The sequence below is a fragment of the Hevea brasiliensis genome, chromosome 11 (assembly GCF_030052815.1).
Source record: "Hevea brasiliensis isolate MT/VB/25A 57/8 chromosome 11, ASM3005281v1, whole genome shotgun sequence".
In the NCBI taxonomy this organism is placed as follows: domain Eukaryota; kingdom Viridiplantae; phylum Streptophyta; class Magnoliopsida; order Malpighiales; family Euphorbiaceae; genus Hevea; species Hevea brasiliensis.
In genome coordinates, this window is record NC_079503.1 from 79659623 (window position 1) to 79684847 (window position 25225).

At 33.0% G+C, this 25225-nt stretch overlaps 1 protein-coding gene across 11 annotated transcripts; it reads left to right on the forward strand.

Moving 5' to 3' along the window:
• The first annotated feature begins 354 nt into the window (after positions 1–354).
• LOC110657213 (plant cysteine oxidase 4) lies at positions 355–8065 on the forward strand. 11 transcript variants are annotated; one of them, XM_058130198.1, is made up of 7 exons: positions 355–511; positions 1303–1419; positions 1490–1582; positions 1716–1882; positions 2041–2188; positions 7377–7682; positions 7795–8065. In XM_058130198.1, the coding sequence occupies exons 4-7, from the start codon at positions 1721–1723 to the stop codon at positions 7914–7916; spliced, it is 738 nt and encodes a 245-aa protein (XP_057986181.1). In that variant the 5' UTR covers positions 355–511; positions 1303–1419; positions 1490–1582; positions 1716–1720; the 3' UTR covers positions 7917–8065. The 11 variants fall into 11 exon arrangements, with proteins under 11 accessions (XP_057986181.1, XP_021670034.1, XP_021670028.1 ...); XM_021814342.2 differs by having other exon boundaries at positions 1493–1582; XM_058130199.1 differs by having other exon boundaries at positions 357–511; positions 1204–1419.
• Positions 8066–25225: the final 17160 nt, after the last annotated feature.

Sequence of the window (25225 nt, forward strand, 5' to 3'; positions counted from 1 at the left end):
TCATTTCACTAAACCCACAAAGAGGTATTTACCACGTCAGCACCTTTATCATGCTGGGATATTTCTTTTTTACATCTGCACATTTTTAATTAAAAATTATATTATTTTATTAAAAAATAACAATAAAATATATTTTATTTATTACATCACAATCATATTAATTATAATTAAAATTATTTTAAATCAAAATATTTTTACAAAGTAAAATAAATATAAATAATTATAAGCTAATACTACTTTTTAAATATATAAATTATAAATATAATCTTTATGATAAATGCTGGAAAAAAAAAAAAAAAAGACAGAGAATGGCAAAGTTGTAATTAAATAACATAAGGTGGGATAAAATGATCATCGATGGTGTTACAGGTAAGGGATTTTTAGCCGTAAAATGACCTCTACCGTCTTCAGACGGTGACACCTTCTTCTGGCCTCTGCTTTCTCTTTTTCTGATTCTTCTGCTTTTCAATTTCATCATCGTGACCATCGGAACTCCCTACCTCCCTCTTTGGTACTCTCTTTATTTCTCTCACTGTATATATATATACTTGTTTTTACATACGTTGTATATGTGTATGATTTTGATCTGGGCAATTGAAGTTCTGAATTTTGATTTCATGGTGTTGGCTTTTATTTGCGGTATGAGTACTTGCCCGAATGGATAGCTAGTTTTCGTCTTCAGCAGATTTTTACATAATTTCTGATGTGTTATCAAGGAAACTGGAGATGTAATACATGTATATATGTTGTATTATGTGTATGATTTTGATTTGGACAATTAAAGGTTTGAGTTGATGGGGTTGAGTTTAATTTCTGGTGTGAGTAGTTGCCTGTATGAATCGCTACTTTTCCCCTTCTGGGTATCTGATTTTTCACTTCATTTCTCATGTATTGCCAAGGAATCTGAGCCAAAGATAAACGAAATGGAAACTGGGGATTTATTCTTTGAGTAATTTCCGCGTGTGTTTTCCTTTTGAAACAGGCAAGTTAATTTACAGGTTCGTTTTCATTGTTGCATCATGTTGGACTCTGGGTTTCTTGGGAATCAATCACGGTACTTGGAACTAAAAAGGAGAGGCTGTGGCTTGGATTCTTTTCTCCTGAAAAGGAAGAAAAGCAAGAATATTGTCGCTTGTTATGGGTGTCGTCTCGTGTATTTTCTTTTTATTTTAATCTCTTAACGTCTAAATGTTGGTATTCTAGGTGCTGCAAGCTATTTTGAACTTGGGATTGATTAATTGCCGTGCATCGATATCATTGTCCTTCTGGCTCATTTAGGACTGCATTTTGGAATTATTGCAGAGAGAGGGGCTGTTGCTGTTAATTTCACATCTTTAAGCTATAGGAATCCAAGTTTTTATTTGATTTGGATGATCAATTTTTGCACAAGTTTTTGGTGATCTACAAGTCACGCTACAGGTCAGCTTCTTTGTACTTTGTGATTAGATTGGCTAGTGGGTTATTTGCTACATTCTTCGCATCATGCCAGTAGTTCGAAAATTGTGTGATACTTGCAAAGAGTCTTTCTCAACTAATGGTCCAGTATCAGAAGACGCTCTTGAAAAAGTTCGTGGAATTCTAGGTGCGGGAATAAATCATCTAGTTTTGTTTCAAATAGCAAGTCTTTTGTTCTAGTCCAAAATAATTAATGGTTGCATTAACTTGGATTATATCTATTGTCTTGACGCTTCTAGTTCTATATAATGCTTTACCAGATCAAATGAAGCCTTCTAATGTGGGTCTCGAACAGGAGGCGCAATTGGTTCGTCAATGGAATGGATCTATAAATGGTACTAATGGCAAAAGAGGGCGAAATGGCAGTGCTCAGTACCCACCTCCAATCAAATATTTGCACTTGCATGAGTGTAAAAACAAATTCTCTGTAAGGAAGTATTATAGGCATTAACAGTTAATTTGAATTGAAATTTTGTCCCTTTAACTCCATGAATGTTGGTTTCTGATTTTTTGGATTTCTTATGCTTGTGGAAAATGAAAACTGACTTCATAATTTGTCTTTTTACATTTGGGACTTTGTTGCAGATAGGAATCTTTTGTATGCCACCTTCCTCTATCATACCACTTCACAATCATCCTGGGATGACCGTGTTGAGCAAGCTTCTTTATGGTTCATTACTTGTGAAGTCATATGATTGGCTTGATCTCCCTGGGTTTGATGATCCCTCTCAAGGTGCGTATCTTTATCTGCTTCAGTAATTTTCCATAATTGTGGCACTTATAGTTGTGACTGGGAATGATTTTTATATTTATATTACGTTATGTTTTAGAATTCCACATTCTTAAATTGTTGTGTTGTTCAAAGAGTTCATTTGTGCATAAGGTGGTATAAATGCAGTTACTAAATGATGACAGGCATACACTCATAAATATTTAATAAACTTCCTGATGTAGCATTGGAAGAAGACTAAACTTAGGAATTATATTTATTGCAGAATTAAGAAGCTTAGATTTTTATTAGTTAAGAATTCTATTAAGTTGAAAATTTATTATTTGATTATTCTATTAGGTTATTATTATTTTCCTAATTTGAGTTTGTTTTGTATTTCTAATTTTATTTGATTTAGTATTCCTAATTAGTTTCAGTTAGGACTAGTGATACACTATAAGTACCTATGACTAGATATTTTATTGTAGAGCTTATTATGATATTATTGCTGAGAATTAGGGATGCAAATGAACCAAGCTGCTCATGAGCTACTTGAGAGTTGGCTTGATAAAAGCTCTGCTTATTTTCTTAACGAGTCCAGTTTGACCTTGAATTTTAGACTCGTTAACAGGCTCGCGATTTAGCTTGTTAAATAGGCTCGCGAGCTGGCTTGTTAATTAAGCTAGTGAATAGGCTCGTTTATAAGATCACGATCTGGCTCATTTACAAAAATATTTATACTCAATTCAACTCAACTAAGCTTTTATTCAAAAAAATATTTATATTAATAATAATTGTATTTTGTTTGTTTAGTAAATATATTTATTTTATTTATAATTGTTATAAAAATAATATATTATTTAAAATTATAATATAATCAATATATAAAATATAGTCATTTGTAATTTATTATTTTTTAAAAAAAAGTTAATTTGTATATAAAAAATAGAATATTAAATATATGCTTTGAATATAAAATAATATATTATTAAATATTGTATTATTATATAAATTTATGATATAATCAAAATAAAAAGTGCCTTTATAAATATAATTATATCTCTCAGACTCTCACCCCTCTCTTTATCTCTCTCTCTCTCTCTCTCTCTCTCTCTCTCTCTCTATGCACACACACACACACACAGAGATTTTAAACCTTTAAAAGATTAAGATTTAACACTAAGTTGTTGTTTGGATTAGAGGTTTGAGATAGCTGATGGAAGTTTCATATCCAACAGCTACTTGAAACCCATTTGGTAAAAATACTAAACAGCTATTGTTGAGCTGATAGACTCTTTGAACTACTGCATTTTAGAAAGTTGTAAAATTAGAGCTGTTCTCGATCAACTATTGCTATTTTAAGATAAAAATACCACTTTTACCTGCTCATAATATATTTTTATATTATTGTGAATGTATATTACTCATATTATCTTATATTATTTAATTTTTATTTATCTATTTCAATAGTAAAATAAATATGGTACAGTAAATAAAAAGTTTATATTTATTTAAATGCTAAAATAAATGATATGATATAATAAATTAATAATTATATATTTATTTATTAAAAAATAATAAATTATATGTTTATTTCAATAATGAAATAAATTATATGATATAATAAATTAATAATTACACATTTATTTTAATACACACACACACACCCACCCTCCCCTCCCTTATTAGTCATTTTTACGCACCGGTAATAGCAGGTAAACAAAGTTTTACCAAACATTTAATATAAATCAACTACCATCAGTTAACAGAAACAACTATCAGCTGTCAACTGTATCCAACAATTAAATCAAACAGGCCTTAAGTTATTCAACTGTTATTATTACTCTCTCTCTTTCTCTCTTTCTCTCTTTCTCTCTCTTTGAACCTTAAACCTTTAAAATATTAAGATTTAAATTTAACTAAAGTTATCCAACCATTACTATTACATTCTCTCTCCCTATCTTTAAGCATTATATATATATATATATATATATATATATATATATATATATATAAAACTTGAATTGAATAAAAAGATTTAACTATATAAAATGGCAAATTATATATGTATTAGTGCATTATATAATAGACATTCTAATTTTCACCTATATTGTCCTTAATAACCATTTAAGCTATACATGAATAAATTATACAAGGTGTTAATTGTATATAGACTATAAATACTAAAATTGATATTTTAAAAATTAAATAAATACTATGCAGACACATACACATATACTTTTTTTGTATTGTTGCAATGTAATTATAAAGTTTGAATCAAATAAAAGGATTTAATCAAAGAGTGACATATTATAAGTGTATTACCGTATTATATAATATACTTTTTAACTTTCAATTATACATTCCTTTTTTGATAAAATATAGTCCTTAATTATATATTTTTAAAAAATTAATGATTGGGTATAAGAGATATTTATTTTCTTTTAGGGGATGTGAGAGATATATTGTATTACTATGATGCATGTATGCATTAAAATAATAAAATTAAAATTTTCTTTCATTATATATAATTAATGGTTCTAATTAGCGTGAGAGATATATTGTATTACTATGATGCATATATGCATTAAAAATAATAAAATTAAAATCTTCTTTCATTATATATAATTAATGGTTCTAATTAGCGTTTGAGTAAATGAGAGTTAATATTTAAATTTATAATTAACCACATATAATAATAATAATAATAATAATAATAATAATAATAATAAGTATTGAAACCATGAGCCTTAAAAGTATTTTAAATAATTAATATATTTATATTATATAATCAATTTTTAAATTAAATATTTTTTCAAGAACGTTAAAAATAGAACCTCAATAAAGTAAATAATTTGTGGACATGTACTAAGCAAAGAAAATAAAAGAACATAAAAAGGAAAGAAACTAAATGAAAAAACAAAAGAGATGAAGAAAAAAAAAAGAAATTAAAAAGAAAAAGAAAATGCAAAATCCAAAGTAAAAACAAAGTTTCCCGAGCTAGGAGTCGAACCCAAGCCAAGCAAGCAACACATTACATGCTTCCACCATTAGACCACAACATCATGTCAGCTAATAATTTAACATGCTTATATAAAACCATTCTAGGTGCTGAAGGCCTAACATATGGCTCCCTTGTCCCGCATATGAAGTTTTTATGAAGTGGGAGGGGTTGCCTTCTTTATAAAAGGAGAATCCCTCCTTGATTCTTTATGTGGCTTAAAATTAGTCATACTAAGACTTTAATTGAATTAAAATTTTATTTAAGTTTACTTTTTTAGTGTGTGTGTGTGTATATATATATATATATATATATATATATTTTTTTTTTTTTTTTTTATTTTTTTTTAAATTAAGCTTGTTTATAATTAAAATGACCTGAGCTCGAGCTTAGCAAACGAGTCGAGCTTAAGTTTGGCTCATTTATATTTCAAACGAGCTGAGCTTGAGCTTGACTCTTTATATTTTAAACAAGCCAAAGATGAGCCAAGCTCAAATTGAGCTCGAGTTTAATGTATTTCAAATGAGCCAAGCTTAATAAAAGTTTTGTGAATTTGTTTCTCTTGATCCTTTGGTTTCTTCTTGTTTGTTCTACATCACTTCCCATTGGCAATATATCTAATATATCTACTTATAGAAGCTGTACAGCTTGATTATGAAAGATACTTTCACATGATATGGTATCAAATACTAAAAAGGTTAATTAACTGTAATTCAAAAACTTCAAATCAGCACCTTTTTATAGGCATGCTTTTGGTATCAGTCTGTGCATGGGATTTATGTCAGCGCCTAAAACTACCAACTTGGCTGACCTATCTTTCCCACCATCTTTTTTAGTTTGGTTATTCATTGATTTGAAAAATAAAAATGGAGATGGCTAATCTGCTACAAAGCCTGGTACTATAACTAAGTTAAAAGTTCTAAAACAGGATATCAGACACTGAAACAGTCCAACTAAAGGGCAGCTGAAGAAATGGCCTAAGCTAAATCCTAACCAGAATACATCTACGATCTAGCAAGGAGAGCCAAAAAGAAATCTGTAGATTACTTTTCTCAAAACCTGGATTAACTTGTCAGAGGTTGTATTCACAAACCACCAGTAGCTGATATCAAACATCAATTCCCTACTCTCTACACAATTCATTAGCATGTTGGTACAATTAAAATTTCAAAGATGATCTTTACTGATAATTCTGCATCTTATCTCAAGGGCAATAGCTTCTAACAAGACAATGCCTTTCGACAATGTATTGTCAAAGGAGATAATCATTTTTATTGCTTGATTTTTATCTGGGAGTATAATTAGCACCAACTTATTTGAATTCAGAGGGATAACAAATGAACTGCTTCTAGAGGTGTTATTAAAATGATACTACTTGGACCAAAGAACATCATTACCACCAGACTGATCATCAACCTGACAACTGAGAAAATATAGGGCATTTTTATCTGGGAGTATAATTAACTTTCATTCTCCTTGGTGTAATATTTTTAGATTTAGCTCTACGCTCATTGCCATCTCTTATTTCTTCATCTTCCCTAATCAGTGTAGCAATTTGCAATATACAGTCAAGTTTGCATCAATATAGGGCATTTTTTTTTCTGTTGGAAAAATTTCTCCTTTAAATATGTTAGTTAAAAGGTATTAAAAATTAGTTTAAAATTAAATTTAACATATTTTAGTTATAAGAACTTCAAAATAATTAAGCTTTTTTTTTTAACAGCATCTAAAATGATACTTTTTCAAAAATTTAGTCTCCCTACCTCAAATCGAAACAGAACCTGTATTCTGGTAACCATGGATACATATTCTCAACAATTCATGGATGTATGAAGTGGCAAGAAGTGGCAACTGTGTTGGGCAGCTTTTTTTTTTTTTTTTAATAAAAAGAAAAAAAAAAAAAACTCTTTCTAGGTATTTTGGAGGGAGCAGATGTCAAGAAACTGTTAGTTATTTGGGATTTTGATATATTGTCAACGTGCCATGATTGGTGCATTTGAGATTTCACTAAGGTTTCTTTAGTAATACTTCATAGCTATGTATAGACGCTTCATTTTCTGAGTTTAAGTTGAAAATTTGACAATTTTGTGGATTTTATTTGTTGCCTCTGAAGGTTAATTCTAGTGTACACTAGGTTGAAGGAACAAATCAATTTAATGCTTTTTTTATGCTTATTTCGTCCTTTTTTTTCCCCATCTTTATCTCTCTTAGATGTAGTTCCATCGGTTAATGTTGGTCTGAGCACCCAATTCTCAATTTCTCGTCTTTTGCATCCTTGTTCAAAGATTGAGTTTGGTTTGTGGAAATTTACAGCAAGACCTGCAAAACTGGTAAGAGATTGTGAAATGACTGCACCCTGTGGTACAACAGTTCTTTATCCCAATAGGGGTGGCAACATTCATTGTTTCAAAGCCTTGACACCCTGTGCTCTCTTAGATGTTCTTTCACCCCCATATTCTTCAGAAGATGGGCGACACTGCTCTTATTTCAGAAGGGTCCCTGGAAGTGTTCTACCAGGTATAAATATCATTTATTTTTTAAGTCCTCTTCACCCGTGGCCATCTTTTCTTTATAAAAGGAAAGAACAAAATCAACTCTGTTATATGTACTCGTATTTTTCCTTTTACAGAAGGTGCTGCTCAATTGTGTGGCATAGAACCCTCTGAAGTGGCATGGTTAGAAGAAACTCAGCCTCCAGAAAACTTTGTAATTCTCAGAGGGGAATACAGAGGCCCTAATATTAGGCGTTAAAAGTTTTTTCCTCTCTTTCCTCTTTTGAATAGGATGTAAAATACCATTAATCAGATTAGATGAACACATGGATAACCCTGGAATTGATTCCTGGAAAATTAGCTGTCAACGGATTTGGCAAAATAATAATTAGTCATTGGCTTTTGTAAGGCTTTTGTGTGTTGTGATAAATGCCTAATTAAGAAAGCTATACTGTTATTATCTTACTCTGATGAGTCAATTGCCCAAAAGAGCAACAGGACTTTTTCTATTGGCAATTGACATGCATCAGTGCTTCATAAGGGGGAGCATGACAATTTAAGCATTAGGAATATGGTGAATTGCTTTGAGGTCCTTGAGTTTTGCTGTAATGTAAAGCTTCGAAGTTTTTATTCCGTTAACAAATTAGTTCATAAACAGGCGAAGTTAGATTCTCTAGGTGTCAGCCCTTAGGCTAACTATGGTGCGCATATGTTGAGGCTAGCCAGGCCAAGGTCTTTACCCCCCTCCCCCCCTCTCCAATTTAGTTTCTTACTTAATTTTTTATTTTAAATGAATTTAAAAATTTTAATTTTATTTATTAAGAAATCTTGAAATCTAACTCATAAATTTTAATTCTGAATTAATTTGAATTTAAATTAAAAATTTGGAATTAATTTAGACAATATTAAAAATAAATTAAATTGATTTTTTTTTTCAAAATTTTAATTATTTCCGAATTTTTCATGTGCCCAAATTAATAATTCTAAAATAATTAACTATTAATCAATAAATTCAATTTGTAGTTCACTTGTCGAAATCAATCAATTCTTGTTAATATCGTGCATATCAAAAGTGTCAGTCAACTCCTTATCCCACTATCGTTCAACGTTGTTCCGTTGGTGCTGTCGTGCATTCTGTCCATTGAATGAAGTTGATGACCTTTTCGAGGTCAATTTGATCACTATGAGCCCTTTTGAGACCACCGGCCTCTACCAAAATAATTGGGAGGCGACGAGATATGGACATGGAAGCAGCCCATAAAAATTTGGAGCTGCAAAAATGGTGGGGGAGGTGGGGGCCTTTTGGGTTGTGATTGTGGGAAAGTAATAGCCTTGGGCGAGAGAGGGAAAAGCAGAAAGGGGTGGGGAATTGGCTCGCAAGAAAATAGAGTAAGCGCGTCTGAAGGAGGGGGGAGGAGACGAATAAGAAGAGGTAGAGGGTTGGAATAATTAGAGTATACTTCTGCAATTCCATGTCAATTTATTTGAGTATTTGACATGAAATGGTAACCAATAATTAAGCACTATATAAGCAATTACAATTACGATTTTTTCTTTAAATGCTAATTAGTTATATTTTTTGGACTTACTATTAGGTTATTATTATTTTATGAGCCCATTCATACATGTATGCGTTGACATTTCTTTGGGATGCAATTCCATGTAGTTTTCCTACATGGAATTACAGGGGTATTCTATAATTTTTCAGAGAGTACAAGAAGAGAATAGGGAGAGGGCCGAGAGGTGAGTTGAGTTCATTAATAACGGTATTTTAGTGTTTTCATCCATAATTAGTAGCTGATTTTTTTTTTTTAAAAAAAAGAGATTTGTAACACCCCAAAATTTTAAATTTTTTTTATTTTGTGAGTAATATTAATATTTTTATTTTATTTAAATTTTAGAAAATTATTTGAAATTTTTCGGATTTTCGAAATCGGGCTTCATTTTCCGAAAATATAAAACTTTGATGATTTTTAAAAATTAATTTAAAGACCACGTGGTAAAACTAAAAATATATTTAGAGTTTACGAATTTTTCTGAGTTTTTTAGAATTTTTTCGAAATTTTTGGGCCTCATTTTTTATCCCAAGGCAGAGTAAAAATTCAAAATTTTATATCTCGAATCAGACCGATCGAATCGAACCGGCCTTCTTCTTCTTTTCTTCCCTTCCCCCCCTCGTCCCATCCTTCCTCCTCTCTCTCTAATTTTCTCTCTCCTCCCTCACCCCCAGGCCGCCCCGCTGCCTCCCTAGCCTCCCTACCTTGCCGGCACACCACCCCGACGCCTTCCCACCGCCGACCGGCCTTCCAAGCGGCTGGAAACGATGCGTGAAGCTCCCTCTGTGCGAGCGCAACGTTTCAGCTTTCCGGCCAAAATTCAGCTGATCCGGCCACCAATTAGGCAGGGTCTTGTGTCAAACACTATCTACACCTCGAGAGCTTTTCATAGACACCAAGAACACCAAAATACATCGAACGGTTTGTCCAATTTTTGTCTGGGAAGTTTTAGCTCATTTTGAATTTTGGGCTAGATTTCTCGCAAATCGTGAACCCCATGAGAAAACCGAGAGTACCAGAGCGCTCCACTCGTCAAGAGCTTCGCGGAAATATAAATTCCAAAATTTTTCGATACTATTTTTCGATGGGTCCCACGAAACTTCGCAGTATTTTTCCAAGCATTAAATGAGCTTAAAAAATTTCGTAAAAATTTTATACTAACCCCCATGTTGTGGGCTTCGTGTAGGTACCTTCAATTCGAGGAAATTCGACAGTTGTCCGAGTCTGTGAATTTCTGGCCAGACAAACCGGCTACCAAAAAAGTTTTGGAATTGGATCGGAATTTTAGCTTCCCCACCGTTGTCAGACGCCCCGAGCGCGTTCCCGAGATCAGAATTGGCATGGGTAAACCTGAACCTTGCTTTTTCGTAATTTTCTAGTGCTTAAATGGAATTAAAAATCCATAAAATATTCGTGGTAGCTCAGAAAATTATGATTCTTTTTGCATTAGTCTAGTAATATTGCTAAGGACCGCGGGGCAAAGTTTTAGAATTTTTAGAGTTTATTTGGATAGTTTTTGCAAAAAGGGTCAATTATAAGGATTAAACTATAATTTTACATATTGTGATTGATGACTGTTTGGATGGGCTCAGGAAGGGCTGTGTGATGTGATTGAGATGTGGATGTATGGTTGGTAGATATAAAAGTGTGTTTTAAACCCATTTGCAGGTTGGGTAGGTCCTAGGTATAGGGGAGACTCTGCCAGATTTTCGGCACGACTTAGGACGTCTTTGGTCTTTTTCTTAGTTTGTATTAAGTCAAATTTATTAAATGATTGTAATAAAATTGTTAGGTAAGCCGGGACAGCCTTCTTCCTCTGCCTAGCCGCCACAGTGACTGTTGTCAAGTCTGTGAGTAAAATATTAATTTTAATTGTAATTTCGATATTATTATACGTTCAAACATGCCCATGTATCACTTATATGTATATATCTATGTAGTTAAACTCTAGGTATGTTTTATGTTGCATTCACAACTGTTAAATTGCCATGGATGTTGTTGTGGTAATTTGGAGCAGTGTGCGTGCGTTGGCGTGTGTATGGTATAGTGTTGGCTATGGATAGGACGGGTAGACACGGCTTGAGATCTTCACTGGGACACGGTCCTTCGGGGTAGACACGGCTTGAGTTCTTCGCTGGAACCTCGATTTGGTTTATTAAGTGGAAGTTCGAGCTGAGTTCTTCGCTGGCACAGGTTGGAATAAGAGAGCTGTATAGGGGATCAGCTCCCATATATGTAGTGTTTGACATTATTGGGTGTGTGAGTGCTCTAAATTACCTTTTTACTGTTATGATGTGAAAATATTACTGATGTTGCATTTCACTCTACAGGGTGCATTAGCTTTAGATAGTTATAGAGATTATGGTTAAAATTGATATTTTACTCTCTAAGTCGAACGCTCACTCCTGTTCGTTATTTTTCAGGCTACAGGTTGTGGTTAACCTACTTTTCTCCTTCGCAGGTTGTTTATAAATGTTTGTGTAATTTTATTAACTTCTAGAATTTCCGCATGTGTTAGAAATATTTATTTGATTTGGGTTTGTAATATAATTATCATGTTGGACCTGTAAACGTATTATTATATGCATGTTTGATGGACTGGATGAGGGAGCCGAGCTCCCATTTATTTTTATGACATTGAGTATGTAGAGGGTGAGTCGAGCTCTCCAATTGATTATATATTGTGTTTACAGGTCGGGTGAGTAAAAAACTCCTCGTTTAAAAGTTCACTTTATGGTCGGACTCTGTCCGGTTGAATTCTTGAAATTGGAGCCAATGGGCCTTAGAGTTTGGTTGAGGAATAGTTAGGCTTACTACGAGCATAGGAGGCTTTAGGCTAGCTCAGGTCCTAGTGCCGGTCTGGCCCATAGGTTGGGTCGTGACAAGATTTCATTTAAGTGGTATTTAATGTATTAGAAAAAAAATTATAAATATTCTTAAATTATTATTTTCATTATTAAGGAACATTATATAAGTAATCCGAAGGTGGTGTTTAGTATAAGATTAATAAGAGATAATTATAATTTTTAATTTTTATTAATGTTATTTATATATTTTAAAAAAAAATAAGTTAACTTTTCTTCCTTAATATTTATATCTCCTTAAAGATTAAATGTTAACTTTAAGAATTTATATGAATAGTTACTCTTTTTAAAAATTAAAATTTATAAAAATAATATTTAACACATAATTTTTTAACATTTTATTAAAAATATTTTAATTTATAAATAACTTAATCAGTGGTTCAATTTAGCAACAGCTACCGGTTAATGTAACCAACAGAAATTGTTTTTTCATATTTTAGAAGCCCAATGGGCTTCCATTTTCAATTGAGAAATCGAAGTGGCAGCAGAAAAAGAAGAAACAAATAGTCCTGGCGTCACTTCAATGAAAAGTGTTGATGTGGGTTTATTATTATTATTTAAAAAACAAAAAAAAAAAAAACAAAAAGCTTATCAAAGGCAATGAGTGTAGAATTTTAAATAATGGAAAGTTGGCATGCCTACTGTGTCTTTCAGGTGATATAACACCCAGGCCCCTTTGTGACTTTTTTTTTTTTTAATTAAGGGTTTTAAAGAAGAACGTCAGAGTACAGCAAGCATATGGGCTCCTAAGTTCGTGGCGACTCTTTTGCCAACGCTTCATCGATCTCCACATTTCAATTTTGTTTTCTTCCCGATTGCAAATGTCAAGTACTTTTTTTTTTTTACTTTTTATATAAAATAAATTATTATTTAATATTTATATTTTAATAAAATTAATTATTTAATTATTATATTTTATTTTTATTAAATTATTTAATTTCTTTATCAATTAATATCAATCAAATTATTATTTAATTTCTCTATTTAAATTTTTTATTTTAACTATTTAATTTAATAATTATTTTTTTATATTTAAATTATTTTAATTTTTTCTTCTTTATTTTTCTCTTACTTCTCCTTTGTATCCACATTCTTTTCGCTCGTAGTCTCTCTTTATTTTTATTTTTTGATAAAAACAATTCAAGTTATTGTATAAAAAGGTTAATTAGTCTCTAAATACTTCTAAATAATTAAGAAAAATTATTTCTTATTAGATAAAACATAAAAATAATATTCAAGAAATTAGATTAAATACTTAAAAAATTTTTTAAAAAATTATAAATTTAGATTTAATTTTCACATAGCAAAAATTTTATTTTTATTCAATAATATATTTTTTAAAATATTATATTTTTGAAAATACAGTGATCAATTAATTAATTTTATTAAAATAAAAAAAATTAAATAATAATATTTTTTAAAATATATAAATTAATTAATTAGTTTCTTTAAAATAAATAAACTAAATAATAATTTAAAATAGAGAAAAGTTTAACAGAAGGATTAACTAATAATGTTTCCTTTTATATATATATATATATATATATATATATATATATATATATATATATATATATATATATATATATATATTACTTTCTAATCTCATTAATTACTTGGGTTAAGGATTGTATGTTTGCCATTATTTTTAATCATTGCCCTTACAAGATTTAAACAATATAAAACTTTATTAGGGATGATTTTACTTATTAATTGTTATACAAAACTGATTTAGGCTTAAAACTTATTATCATATGTAGTCTCACATGTCAAAGATATTTATCATTGGATTCCTGTTAATGAATTAATTTTTTTTTAGATTGAATTATTTTTTAATAAAGAGATCAGAATACAAAATAGAGCTTGGCATGGTCATAAGAGGCTATCTATAGGTTTGAGATCATATTCCATTCACATGACGAATGAGGCTGTACCACATTCCACTGAGAGATTGAAATGAACATCTAGGAATCTTTGAGAGTTGTTAAGAAATTGTTCCAGATTTCTTTTTCGGTATTTTTAATTTTTAATTATAACTCAAATTTTGAAACTTTACAGCATTAAAAATGACTCTTATTCTATCCAGTTACAACTTGTTAATTATTCTACATTTCCCTTTAAATTATACATAAGATACACTCCACCATTCAACGGATAATCCAATAATCTATTGCGAGGAGGAAGGAATTATTGTGTGCTCTTTTTTTTTATACAAAATCGTAGGTATTATTTCTTGTTCCTTTATTAATATGAAAAAAATAAAAAATTTATGTCTAAAGAAGCACTAAAATTTATTACTCATGGTGTATTCTATAATTAGTCTATCACAGAGAAAAAAATAAAATTTTAAAATCATAATAAAAAAGACTGCCAGTCCAATGGAAATTAATGCTATATAGGGTCCAAAAATGATGTAGGAAATTAATAAAAACTCGGTAAGGAAAAAATTATAAAAAATTGACAAATCATAAAAAACAAGCAGAATCATTCTGAGGCATAATTAAGATTGATATTATACTTGATTAAATAAGTAATTATCAGACATGATTCTCGTTTATATGGTTCCGATAAAAATCCCAATCTATATATATTTATATATGTAGACTATGTTATTTGCATGGTTTAATTGTAGCTAGCTCGGATGGATGTCTTCATCCATGAAATAATAAAAAAATAAAATACAAGTAAATAATTCTTTGAAAGATTCTCAGCAGCTAAAATAATAAAATTGTCAACGAGCTAGGCCATGCACACGACAGGACAAAACATCACGTGTCTTCTAGGTACGTAGGGCTTGGAGTTTGTTCATTTTCTTAACCTTATTTTACCAGAGAAAATAAGCACATATCACTCTTTACGAGCCAGTTTTGTACGTCTTCTTGCAAAACCTAATCCTTAGAGTGTGATTCCTATCTTCTTCTTCTCTTTCCCAATGACGATGAAGAGACAAATCAGTCCAAATTCCCCTCTGCTCAGCTTTGGAAAGTAAGCCCTTTGGATGCTAGGGAAATTAATTAACAAATAAAGGGGCCTCAATTTCATAATTAATTAATTACATGCTACACATTGGAGACAAGTACCAAGTATGACTTTCATACCACTATCCCCCACAACCCCACCTCTCTTAATTTTGTCTCTATTTTCTGGCTTTTTTTAAGTGAGCAAAGAACTTGACATGATAAATCCATCTATAATCAGCCTAGTAGGCTTTTCTTTAAAATTCTGTTTGCACTAAAATAAATATTTTTAGTTTATTAATTATTTTTAGATTTAAAATTAATTTAATTAAATTTTATTTCATTGATTTAATTAATTAAAGGCATGAAGATAATTTATTAAATAGTTATGGGTGGTTACTAGATAATAGGTAGAAGTAGTTAGGGGAAGTTGTGAGAGGTTAAGAGAGGTTACAGATAGTGGACAGGTAACTTTCCAAAATGTGAAAGTGGCTTCTAGATACTTTCAAGTGCTTTAGGTACTTGTAAGAAGAGTTATAAATATTAGATGAGCAGCAATGTTAGCAACCCAACAATTCAGCCAAACAACCAGTCCAATCAATCAATAAATCAACAACAATCAAATGACTCTAGCAATCCAATCAAACAGTTGATTTGTCCTTTACATTTATTGTCAATTTCAATTCTAAGCAATATTTAATTTCTAAACTGTTGCATTTTACTTTTTAAAATTCTTGTATTTTCCTTTAATAATCAATACAATCTTACTTTTTAATCCTAATTATCTTTCACACTCACATTACATTTAAAGGTAAACTGCGTTCAGTGTAATCGGTTCTCACAATTGTTTGATTCATAGTTAAAAAATGCAAATTCCATAATTGATAAACTATGCATTTGGCACGCTCGCATTTAAGTTGTTTGTTAGCCAAATTGTTTTACAGCAAATAATTTTTGGCATGCTAGGTGGGACCATCTCCTATAGTGTCAAAATAAATTTCCAATATTCCCAACCAAAAATTACAAATAATTTTTGGCATGAATCTCACTTTTTCTTTAGCATTTATTTATTTTTATAGGATTTCCGATGCCTCTAAAAATAAGAAGCCTACTAGACAAAGGCACTATTGTGTCTCAAGACGTGGAGAGACTCAACATCTAGGTTCCCCAAATGGTGGAACAATTTGAAAAAAGACCAATTCCTCAGGGAGAAAGGGTTTAAAATCTCAATCCAACAGAAACTATGCATACCTTAATTGTTGATCCAAAACAAAGGCAGGGTGAGTCAGTTCCTGTTACTGTTACTAAAGATACCAACACACCATCCATCGCTAAGGTCTTGAAAAAAGACTTAAATGAGTGGTTGGATAAAAATGATCAAACTTTGAATAAACTTGCTAATGCAATTTATCTTTTAGTAAAAAAGTTAAATTTTACAATACCTAAATTGTCAAATGGCCAGTTCACTAGGCCAGATGAGTGTGATTCTACATTCAAGAGCCCTAGGGAGCTTGAGGAGCAAACTCAACCAAGAACTCCCCAGGGTGTAACTAGTGGAAGCTGTGCTCAGAATGAAAAACAATACCAACCACCTCACAGAAGAAAGAAACAAGTGGCTAACCAGTCTAGAACATTAGTGCAAACCAACTACCCTAGCAGCAAGGCCATTGCTCATACCCAACTTCTTAGTAACACTAACTCTATGACTCACCCAGCAGGTGCGAATGCCCCAAGTGACCTTTGGCTCGGGGGGCAATAGTTACAGAGGAATTAACATGACCATGGTACAAGTATCTCAACCAACCACATTAGTGCCTCAGGTGCCTATGGACCAACAGCTCCTCAGGTGACTATGCAAGCAGTAAAGGATGTTGTTAAGGAGCTTTACGGGCTTGGCTTGAAGCAGATCAACCCCCCAGAGTTCCATAAACCTTACCCAAATGCCATTGACAGGGAGAATCCATATCTAAGGGGTTATCATATTCCTAACTTTATTGTATTTTCAAGTGAAGATGAGCAGTCTAACTTAGAGCACATAGTAAGGTTCACTATTCAATGTGGTGAATTGGCAAATTATAATAACTTTTCCAGTTTCAAGCTTAGGCTTTTTCCCAATTCTCTTATTGGTTCTGCTTTCACTTGATACTCTACTCGACCAAGGAACTCTATTTATTCTTGGCAGGAGATAGAGAGGTTGTTCCACACTTAGTTCTTCAAAGCTAAACCTGATGTGTGTAGCAGAACTGTCAAGGATGACATAAAGAAGTGGAGAATCAATAGATGTTTTCATTACCAGGTTCAAATATTACCTGAAGCAGAATATGTCAAGATGGTGCAACATGGACTTGATATCAAGTTGAGGAAGAAGTTCCATAGGATGGAATTCAGAGACTTCTATGAACTCGCTTTCAAAGTAGCCGAGTATGAAGAGCTACTCATGGAACAATCAAACAGAATGAGAACTGCCATGGGACTTACTTCTAAGAGGTAAATAATCATGAATTAGCTGAGGCTGACGTGGTTACTACTGGTTCCTGTGTTTTTCTTACCTCAGGTACGCTAAGTATGGTGGTTCCCTAAAAGGAAATTTAATCTCAATCATCTTTAAATATGATTCCCCTATACTCCTTTGACATGAGCAAGATAGAAGAGATCTTTAATTTTCTATTGAAGGAGAAATTCATCACTTTTCTTGCTGACCACAAGCTCCCAAGTAAAGAAGAGATGAAAGGGAGAGATTACTGTAAGTATCATGATACCTGGGACCATAGTACTAATAACTGTTGGGCTTTCAAGAGTGTGACATAGGACCATATCAACAAGGGAGTTCTTAAATTCCTAGAAAATGAAGAAAAGGTGTTGTCATATGAGGATCCTTTTTTTCCAAGAGCCTTTGTCAACACAGCTAGCATAGATCTCAGAGGGATTATTAAAGAATTTAGGAAGTTGCACCTGTACTCATCATATGATACCTTCACTAGGAGTACTAAGGTACTTGCATGTATTCATGTCTAACACTGTAATGTGAGCATTAGTGCAATTCAGCTCCTTAAGAAGAAGACACACCAAAGGACTCGGGGGTGCAAAAGTCAACAAATCCCTAGGAGAGACCCATACCATTGGTATATCTTCTGACTATGAGGCTTTTGAGGCAGAGAAACAAAGTGATGATGCAAATGAATCTCCTATAGAAGAGTGCGCTAAGTCCCTAGCCATCGTGCCTTATAAGAGGCTAATAGGGAAGCACTAAGCATGAAGAAGTACCTCAAGCCAATTCACAGCCTCTCATTGGCTGACCTATAGCCTCAAATGGCTAATCCTATAGCTTTCCTTAGGATCCCTATAACAAAGTAAATAGAGACAAGGGTGACATAATGGCTAACATGTTATAACATTTGATATATTATAATTAGGATGGGTCCCTGGATGAAGGACACATGTATAACCTCTACAGTGGAATGTAAATACAGCTCTAAAGACCATACAGGATACCCAACCAAGGAGAGATAGAGAGAGATATAGCCCTAGAACTCATATATGTATAATAACCTCAGACTCTTAATACGTTATCTAGGTATAAAGGGGGTTGGCCCCATTCATCTAGGTCTAATTATGTCATTACTGGGTCATTTTAAAGTAACTTAAGCCCGATACCCGGATTGAACAAAACACTTTCTCGGCCATGCCCCATCAGAACCAGTTAGACTACATTGGCAAAACATTGTGAGAGTTACGAGAGTAATCCCAAGGAGCAATATTATTACCATGGTGCATCTATTGCGAAAACCTAGGGTAGGATCACCTAGTCAACCAAATGACAAAGTAACGAATAGAATATGCCAGGGAAATAGTTATTATAGCTCAAGGAGCATGAGCGTGGAAACCAGGCAAGAATCCGAGTGCTTTATGATTTCGCCGACCAGTTTGAATCGAAATATCATCGTGTGTAAGGCCCTCACTTTAGGTAGTCCGTATATTCTACTGTTCTGATGACTAACGTCTGTTCAAACAGTCAGGATGTCTGGAACAACACTCAAACTAGAGTGAGGAAACATAAATTGACTGAATAAAGACTAAGTAAAGTTAAAGAAAAGTAAAAGAAGTGAAGTACAACTCGGTTAAATGAGCCGGAGTCATGACGATGGGTGACCGTATTGGGAAGTGACTAAGAAGACAGTTGCTAACCCTAGACCCTCGAGGAACCCTAGAAAATAAATTTTGGAACTTAATTAAAGATTTACTGAGGTACAAATGATATTAGAAATGTCAAAGAAAATTTAGGAGAATTTATTAATCTGTGCAAACGAAAAATAACCCGATGAGTTTAATGAAGGGCATTTTGGTCATTTCAACTCCAGAGTTGAATTTTGACCCAAATGTCAATTAGAATAAGAGAGATTAAAACACATAAAATAAATAAAATTGTAAAATTATGCTTAGAAATAGAAAAGAAAAGAAAAGAAAAAGAAATAAATATTATTGCACCAGCATGATGTCATAATGACATCAATAAAAATCTTAACCAATAGGAAATCAACAAACACATAAAAGTGGATAAGGAAGACATAAAAGAGAGTCAAAATTAATTAAAAACCAATTATCTTCTTCTTTCCTTGCATGGCCGAACCATGTTCTTCAAAACCACCATTGATACTCTTTCTTCCAAGCTTCAAATCCCATCAATTTTCACCATAAAATTTCTTAGTTCCTTTATTAAAACTCAATTTTAATCCTTGGAGAATCTACTAGTAGCAACAAGAAGTAGAAAATTTGAAGTTTGGGAAGCTTGAACTTGGCTATAAAGAGGTTAGTGCTAAATCTTCTCACCTTTCTTCTTTAATCCTTGATTTGGACTTAGGATGAGTTGAATTTTGCATGAGGTAAAAAGGAAATGACAAGTTTATGAAGAAGTGAATTTTGGCAGCTTAACAAACCTTAGGAGTTTGATAATTTTGACTTACCTAAGTTTGATTAGTGATGTTGATGAATGGAATTAAATGTAATTGGAGTTAAATTTCATTAGTGTACTAGAGATTGAAATATTGAATTAGGGTTTGACCATAAATTAGGGCTTTTATGAAATTGTTTGAAATTGGCATATTGAGATTGGTTGTTGCTTAATTGAAGTGCCATGTATGTTAAATTGAAGTAAGGGAGTTGGAGGAACTTGAAAATTTGGAGTGCTCTCTTGCGCAGATTGTGGGATTCATTGAGTTCAGTTTGAATTTTGACCTATAATTGAAATTTTGTGGCTCCAATTGGTATGAGGCCAATTAGAGGTGAAACTAGACCCAAAATACTCTATTTTCCATGGAGAAACTATGCCCAAATTCTATCAACAAATTAACCTAATTACTATTCCAATCCGGCTGACCATACACTAAACAAAAAAAAAAAAAAAGACCAAATGAACAGTACACATTCATTTGATTATAACTCCCTCTAGAAAGGTCTAAATGACCTGAATTTTATACCATTAGAAAGCTTAGATATAGGAATACAACTTTTATGAAGAACCCAAAGCTCATAAATGCCTCTAACCAAATTAAATTGCTAGCACAAGTTAGGTCAACATAACTGTCCAGAACCAAACTGCCCAAAATTTCTGAACTTAGGCTCACCTGACTAGTTTTGGAAAAAATGCCATAACTTGGTCCAAAAAAGTGCAAATACAATGAAACTAATGCCAAAATTTCCATAAGACATAAATCTACAATATTGATGTTTTGACCAAAATTCAGAAACCAAGGGAACTAGGTCAAGTTAGCATGTAAATTCTAGAAATTGCCTAAGTGACCACTTAACCCTAGAACAGTCTTTTAGTCATATCTCCCACTAGGAAACACCAATTGGGATGAGCCAAACTGTTATGGAAACCTAAGAAATAGGGCTCCAACTTTGTTTTAGAAACATACCTCAAATTGTGAATGTAAGAACCCTAAAAGTTGATTCAAAGCCACTGACCTAAACTGGAATCCTGTTGGCACAGGGTATATGAGTCCAGGCCAGTTAATTGGCTATAAATAATTCTACAAAATTTGAAAAATTGTAATTCAAAATTTTGAGTGATCATAAGACATAGGGTAACAACTCCTATGCAGAAGATTAGGCCTAAAAGTGATTGTAATATGTCCAATTAATTAGATAAAGATGGACTCTAGAATCTGCCTTAATATGGATCTAGAAAGAGAATAGGAGCCATTTGTGGTTATTTGATCATAACTTGAGTTCTAAAACTCCAAATGACATAATTCAAAAAGAAAAACAAAGACAAGACATATTAGAACAACTTCCATGAAGGAAGTGTGGCCAAATAGTGGCCCCATCTTAACCGATTCGCTAGATGAATTTAGGACACCAAATCTGGACCTTGAGAAAGGTTCATAAAATGACTTGGCATATGACATGGAATGAACTAAAATAATTTGTTAAGCATAAGAGTAACATGAATAGGCATGTAGTGGTATGAAAATGCTATGGAAACACAATTAGTACATACTATAAAATTATAAATACTTAATAATTCTAATTTGCCCAAAGTATACTTAGACTTATTTATACAGTATGGATCGATTGGTATACCAATTAGGGACTACAGATTGCAGTACTGCCCACATGAATGATCATTGATAGATAACATGTGTCTTAGATGGTTGTTCTACTGGCTTTATGCCTGCCCGTTGGTCACAGTGTCTATTATCATTACTAGCTTTATGCCTGCCCTCTGGCCTAGTGCCTGACATGACCGTTGTATACTTGATAGACATACGGATATCTAACTAGTATACTCCCATATATCTAGTCTTTATAGTCTATCATAGGTTACTTAGGCACAGATATGTGTAATACACTTTAAATTTAAATAAGTACATAAAGAAAGTGCTAATATGGGTATAATAAGATTGAATATATAATATATCAATAAAAAGATCACGATAAATTGTTTGCTCCCAAAGTTACATAAATATGTAATTACTTCAAAAATTTAGTAATATTTTATATGAAATAATTATTTTAATTATTAGTTATTTTTTTTCAATTATTGCACCACTAAGTAGAAATGCTTTGCATGATGGATTGTTTCCTCACGTAGGTACAGGAGACCAGCATTAGCAGTAGCAGTACTAGTAGAGCGCAGATAGAGAGTGATCAGATCTACTAGAGTGTCGATCACCTCATCAGTCATTTTGGTAGGGCTCATGTATATATATATGTTAGATGTTGCATTTTGATTATTGTACATAAGTAAATATTGTAAATTGTTTTGGGACATGTAATTAAATTTTTGGATTGTATTTAATTTGTACATTATTGTATGTAAATATTATATCAATGAAGTGAAATTTATTTCTTGAAAATTGATGCAAGCAATGAGAAATGATGTGATGAATGGATATATGAAATGGATATAAATTATTTTTACCAGGTAAATAAGGAAACCCGCCATGCACTAATAAAAAAGAGGAGACTCTGTCTGGGTCTCCATAAAAATGAAATGGGATAAAAAAAAAAAATTTTACACGTAAGATAATATAATTAAATGGACATTAAATTAATATTGTACACGACAAGACAGGATAGGGTGCTCCGACACCGAATGTAGCACACCTTGCTCGATTACACTATAGACGAGTGAGGGGTGTTACATTTATTGGTATCAGAGCAAAGGTTTAGGCAGTCCTAGACCTAGATAGATAGAAAGGTATAGTGTGTATAACATGCATGAGCCCTTATTTAGGAGTCGAGGTGACACTAATGCAGATCTGTTCTTTGTTTGTTTTACAGAATTGATGGAGTCTGATCCTTCAAAGGAAGGGTCCTACAGACCTGAAAAGGAGGAGATTGGTAGTCATGCACCTGTCCGCAGCTAGGGACGAGACAAGAGAGAGGAGTCATCCCGTGGTACTACGGGTAGAGCACAGCAGGCATTTTTGCAGCAGATGACTTAGATGCTCCGCCAGTTTACTAGAGCCACTCTGCAGCCACAGCCTGCACAACTGTCCCCACGAGGGAAGTTGAGAAAATATGGGGCCATTGATTTTATGAGTAAGAAGGAAGACGACCTAGCCGCTACTGAGCATTGGCTAAAGAGGACTGAGAGAGTGTTGAAGCAGCTACATTGCACACCAGAGCAGTAGCTAGAGTTCGCTCTATCATATATGAGGAAGCCTACTAGTGGTGGGATACGGTGTTTAGAGCGGTACAGCCGACAGCGCTTACCTGGGACTTCTTCTTAACTGAGTTCAAGAAGAAGTATATTAGTCATGTGTACTTAGAGGCCCGAAAAAGAGAGTTCTTAACTCTGAGGCAGAAAAAGTTAACAATCTTTGAATATGAGAGAGAATTTGTGAGGCTAGGTAGATATGCCCGGGAGATAATGCCTACAGAGGTAGATCGGTGCCATAGGTTCGAGGATGGGCTGAATGATAACATTAGACTTTTGGTGATAGCACATGGGTATACAGACTTCTCCCAACTAGTGGTTGCAGCTCTTAATGTAGAGAGAGTACAAAATGATGAGCAATCTCGAAAGGATAGATAGTGAAAGAGAGGTTCTGGATAGGGCCAGTCCAGTACACAAGTTTCTGAGAGTTAGAGGCCCAAGGGTTCCCAAGGCCAGGGCTAGAGACAAAGGTCACAATTTAGCCAGAGAGGGGGATAGTCTAGAGCATCAGTGGGGAGTTCCCCAGACACAGCAGTAGGGGGATTAGCCTCTATACCATTATGTATCCACTGTGAGAGGAGGCACCGAGGGGAGTGCCGACAGTTGCCGGGGCATACTTCCGATGTGGAGCTACTGATCACTTTCTACGGGATTGTCCCCATCGGATTGTTCTTACTGCCCCACCACCGACTGAGAGATCCAGCCCCGCAGCTCAAAGGGGTTGATGACCCACGAGGCCAGAGGTGATGGGTACCTCACAGAGACTAGCTTCTGAGACTATTGAGCGATTCGAGGCCCGAGTAGCACCTCGTGTATACGCTATGAGGGCATAGGAGGAGCCAGATCTAGTAGATGCTGTCAGAGGTATATTCTCTCCTTATAATATTTCAGTATATGTATTGATAGACCCAATATATGAGATGAAAGAAGATAGGTGCAGTTCCTCAACTATTTACACCAGGAAAATTTTGAGGACGAAATTTTATTTAGAAGGGAAGAATTGTAATGGCCTCACTTTAGGTAGCTCGTACATTCTACTGTTTCAATGACTAACGTCTGTTCGAATAGTCAGGATATCTGGAACTACACTAAAACTAGAGTGAGAAAACATAAATTGACTGAATAAAGACTAAGTAAAATTAAAAAAAAAAAAGTAAAAGAAGCAAAGTACAACTAGGTTAAACGAGCCAGGGTCACGGCGATAACCGTGAAGATACTAGGAAGCGACTGTGAAGATAGTTGTTGACTCCAGACCCACGAGGAACCCTAGAAAATAATTTTTTGGACTTAATTAAGGGTTTACTGAGATACAAATGATATTAAAAATGTCAAAGAAAATTTAGGAGAATTTATTAATCGGTACAGACCAAAAATAACTCGATGAGTTTAATGAAGGGAATTTTGGTAATTTCAACCTCAAAGTTGAATTTTGACCCAAATTTCAATTAGAATAAGAGAGATTAAAATACATAAAATAAATAAAATTGTAAAATTATGCTTAGAAATAGAAAAGAAAAGAAAAGAAAAAGAAATAAATATTATTGCACCAGCATGATGTCATAATGACATCAATAAAAAAAATTAACCAATAGGAAATCAACAAACACATAAAAGGGGATAAGGAAGACATAAAAGAGAGTCAAAATTAATTAAAAACCAATTATCTTCTTCTTCCCTTGCATGGCCGAACCATGCTCTTCAAAACCACCATTGATACTCTTTCTTCCAAGCTTCAAATCCCATCAATTTTCACCATAAAATTTCTTAGTTCCTTTATTAAAACTCAATTTTAAGCCTTGGAGAATCTACTAGTAGCAACAAGAAGTAGAAAATTTGAAGTTTGGGAAGCTTGAACTTGGCTACAAAGAGGTTAGTGCTAAATCTTCTCACCTTTCTTCTTTAATCCTTGATTTGGACTTAGGATAAGTTGAATTTTGCATGATGTAAAAAGGAAATTACAAGTTTATGAAGAAGTGAATTTCGGCAGCTTAACGAACCTTAGGAGTTTGATAATTTTGACTTACCTA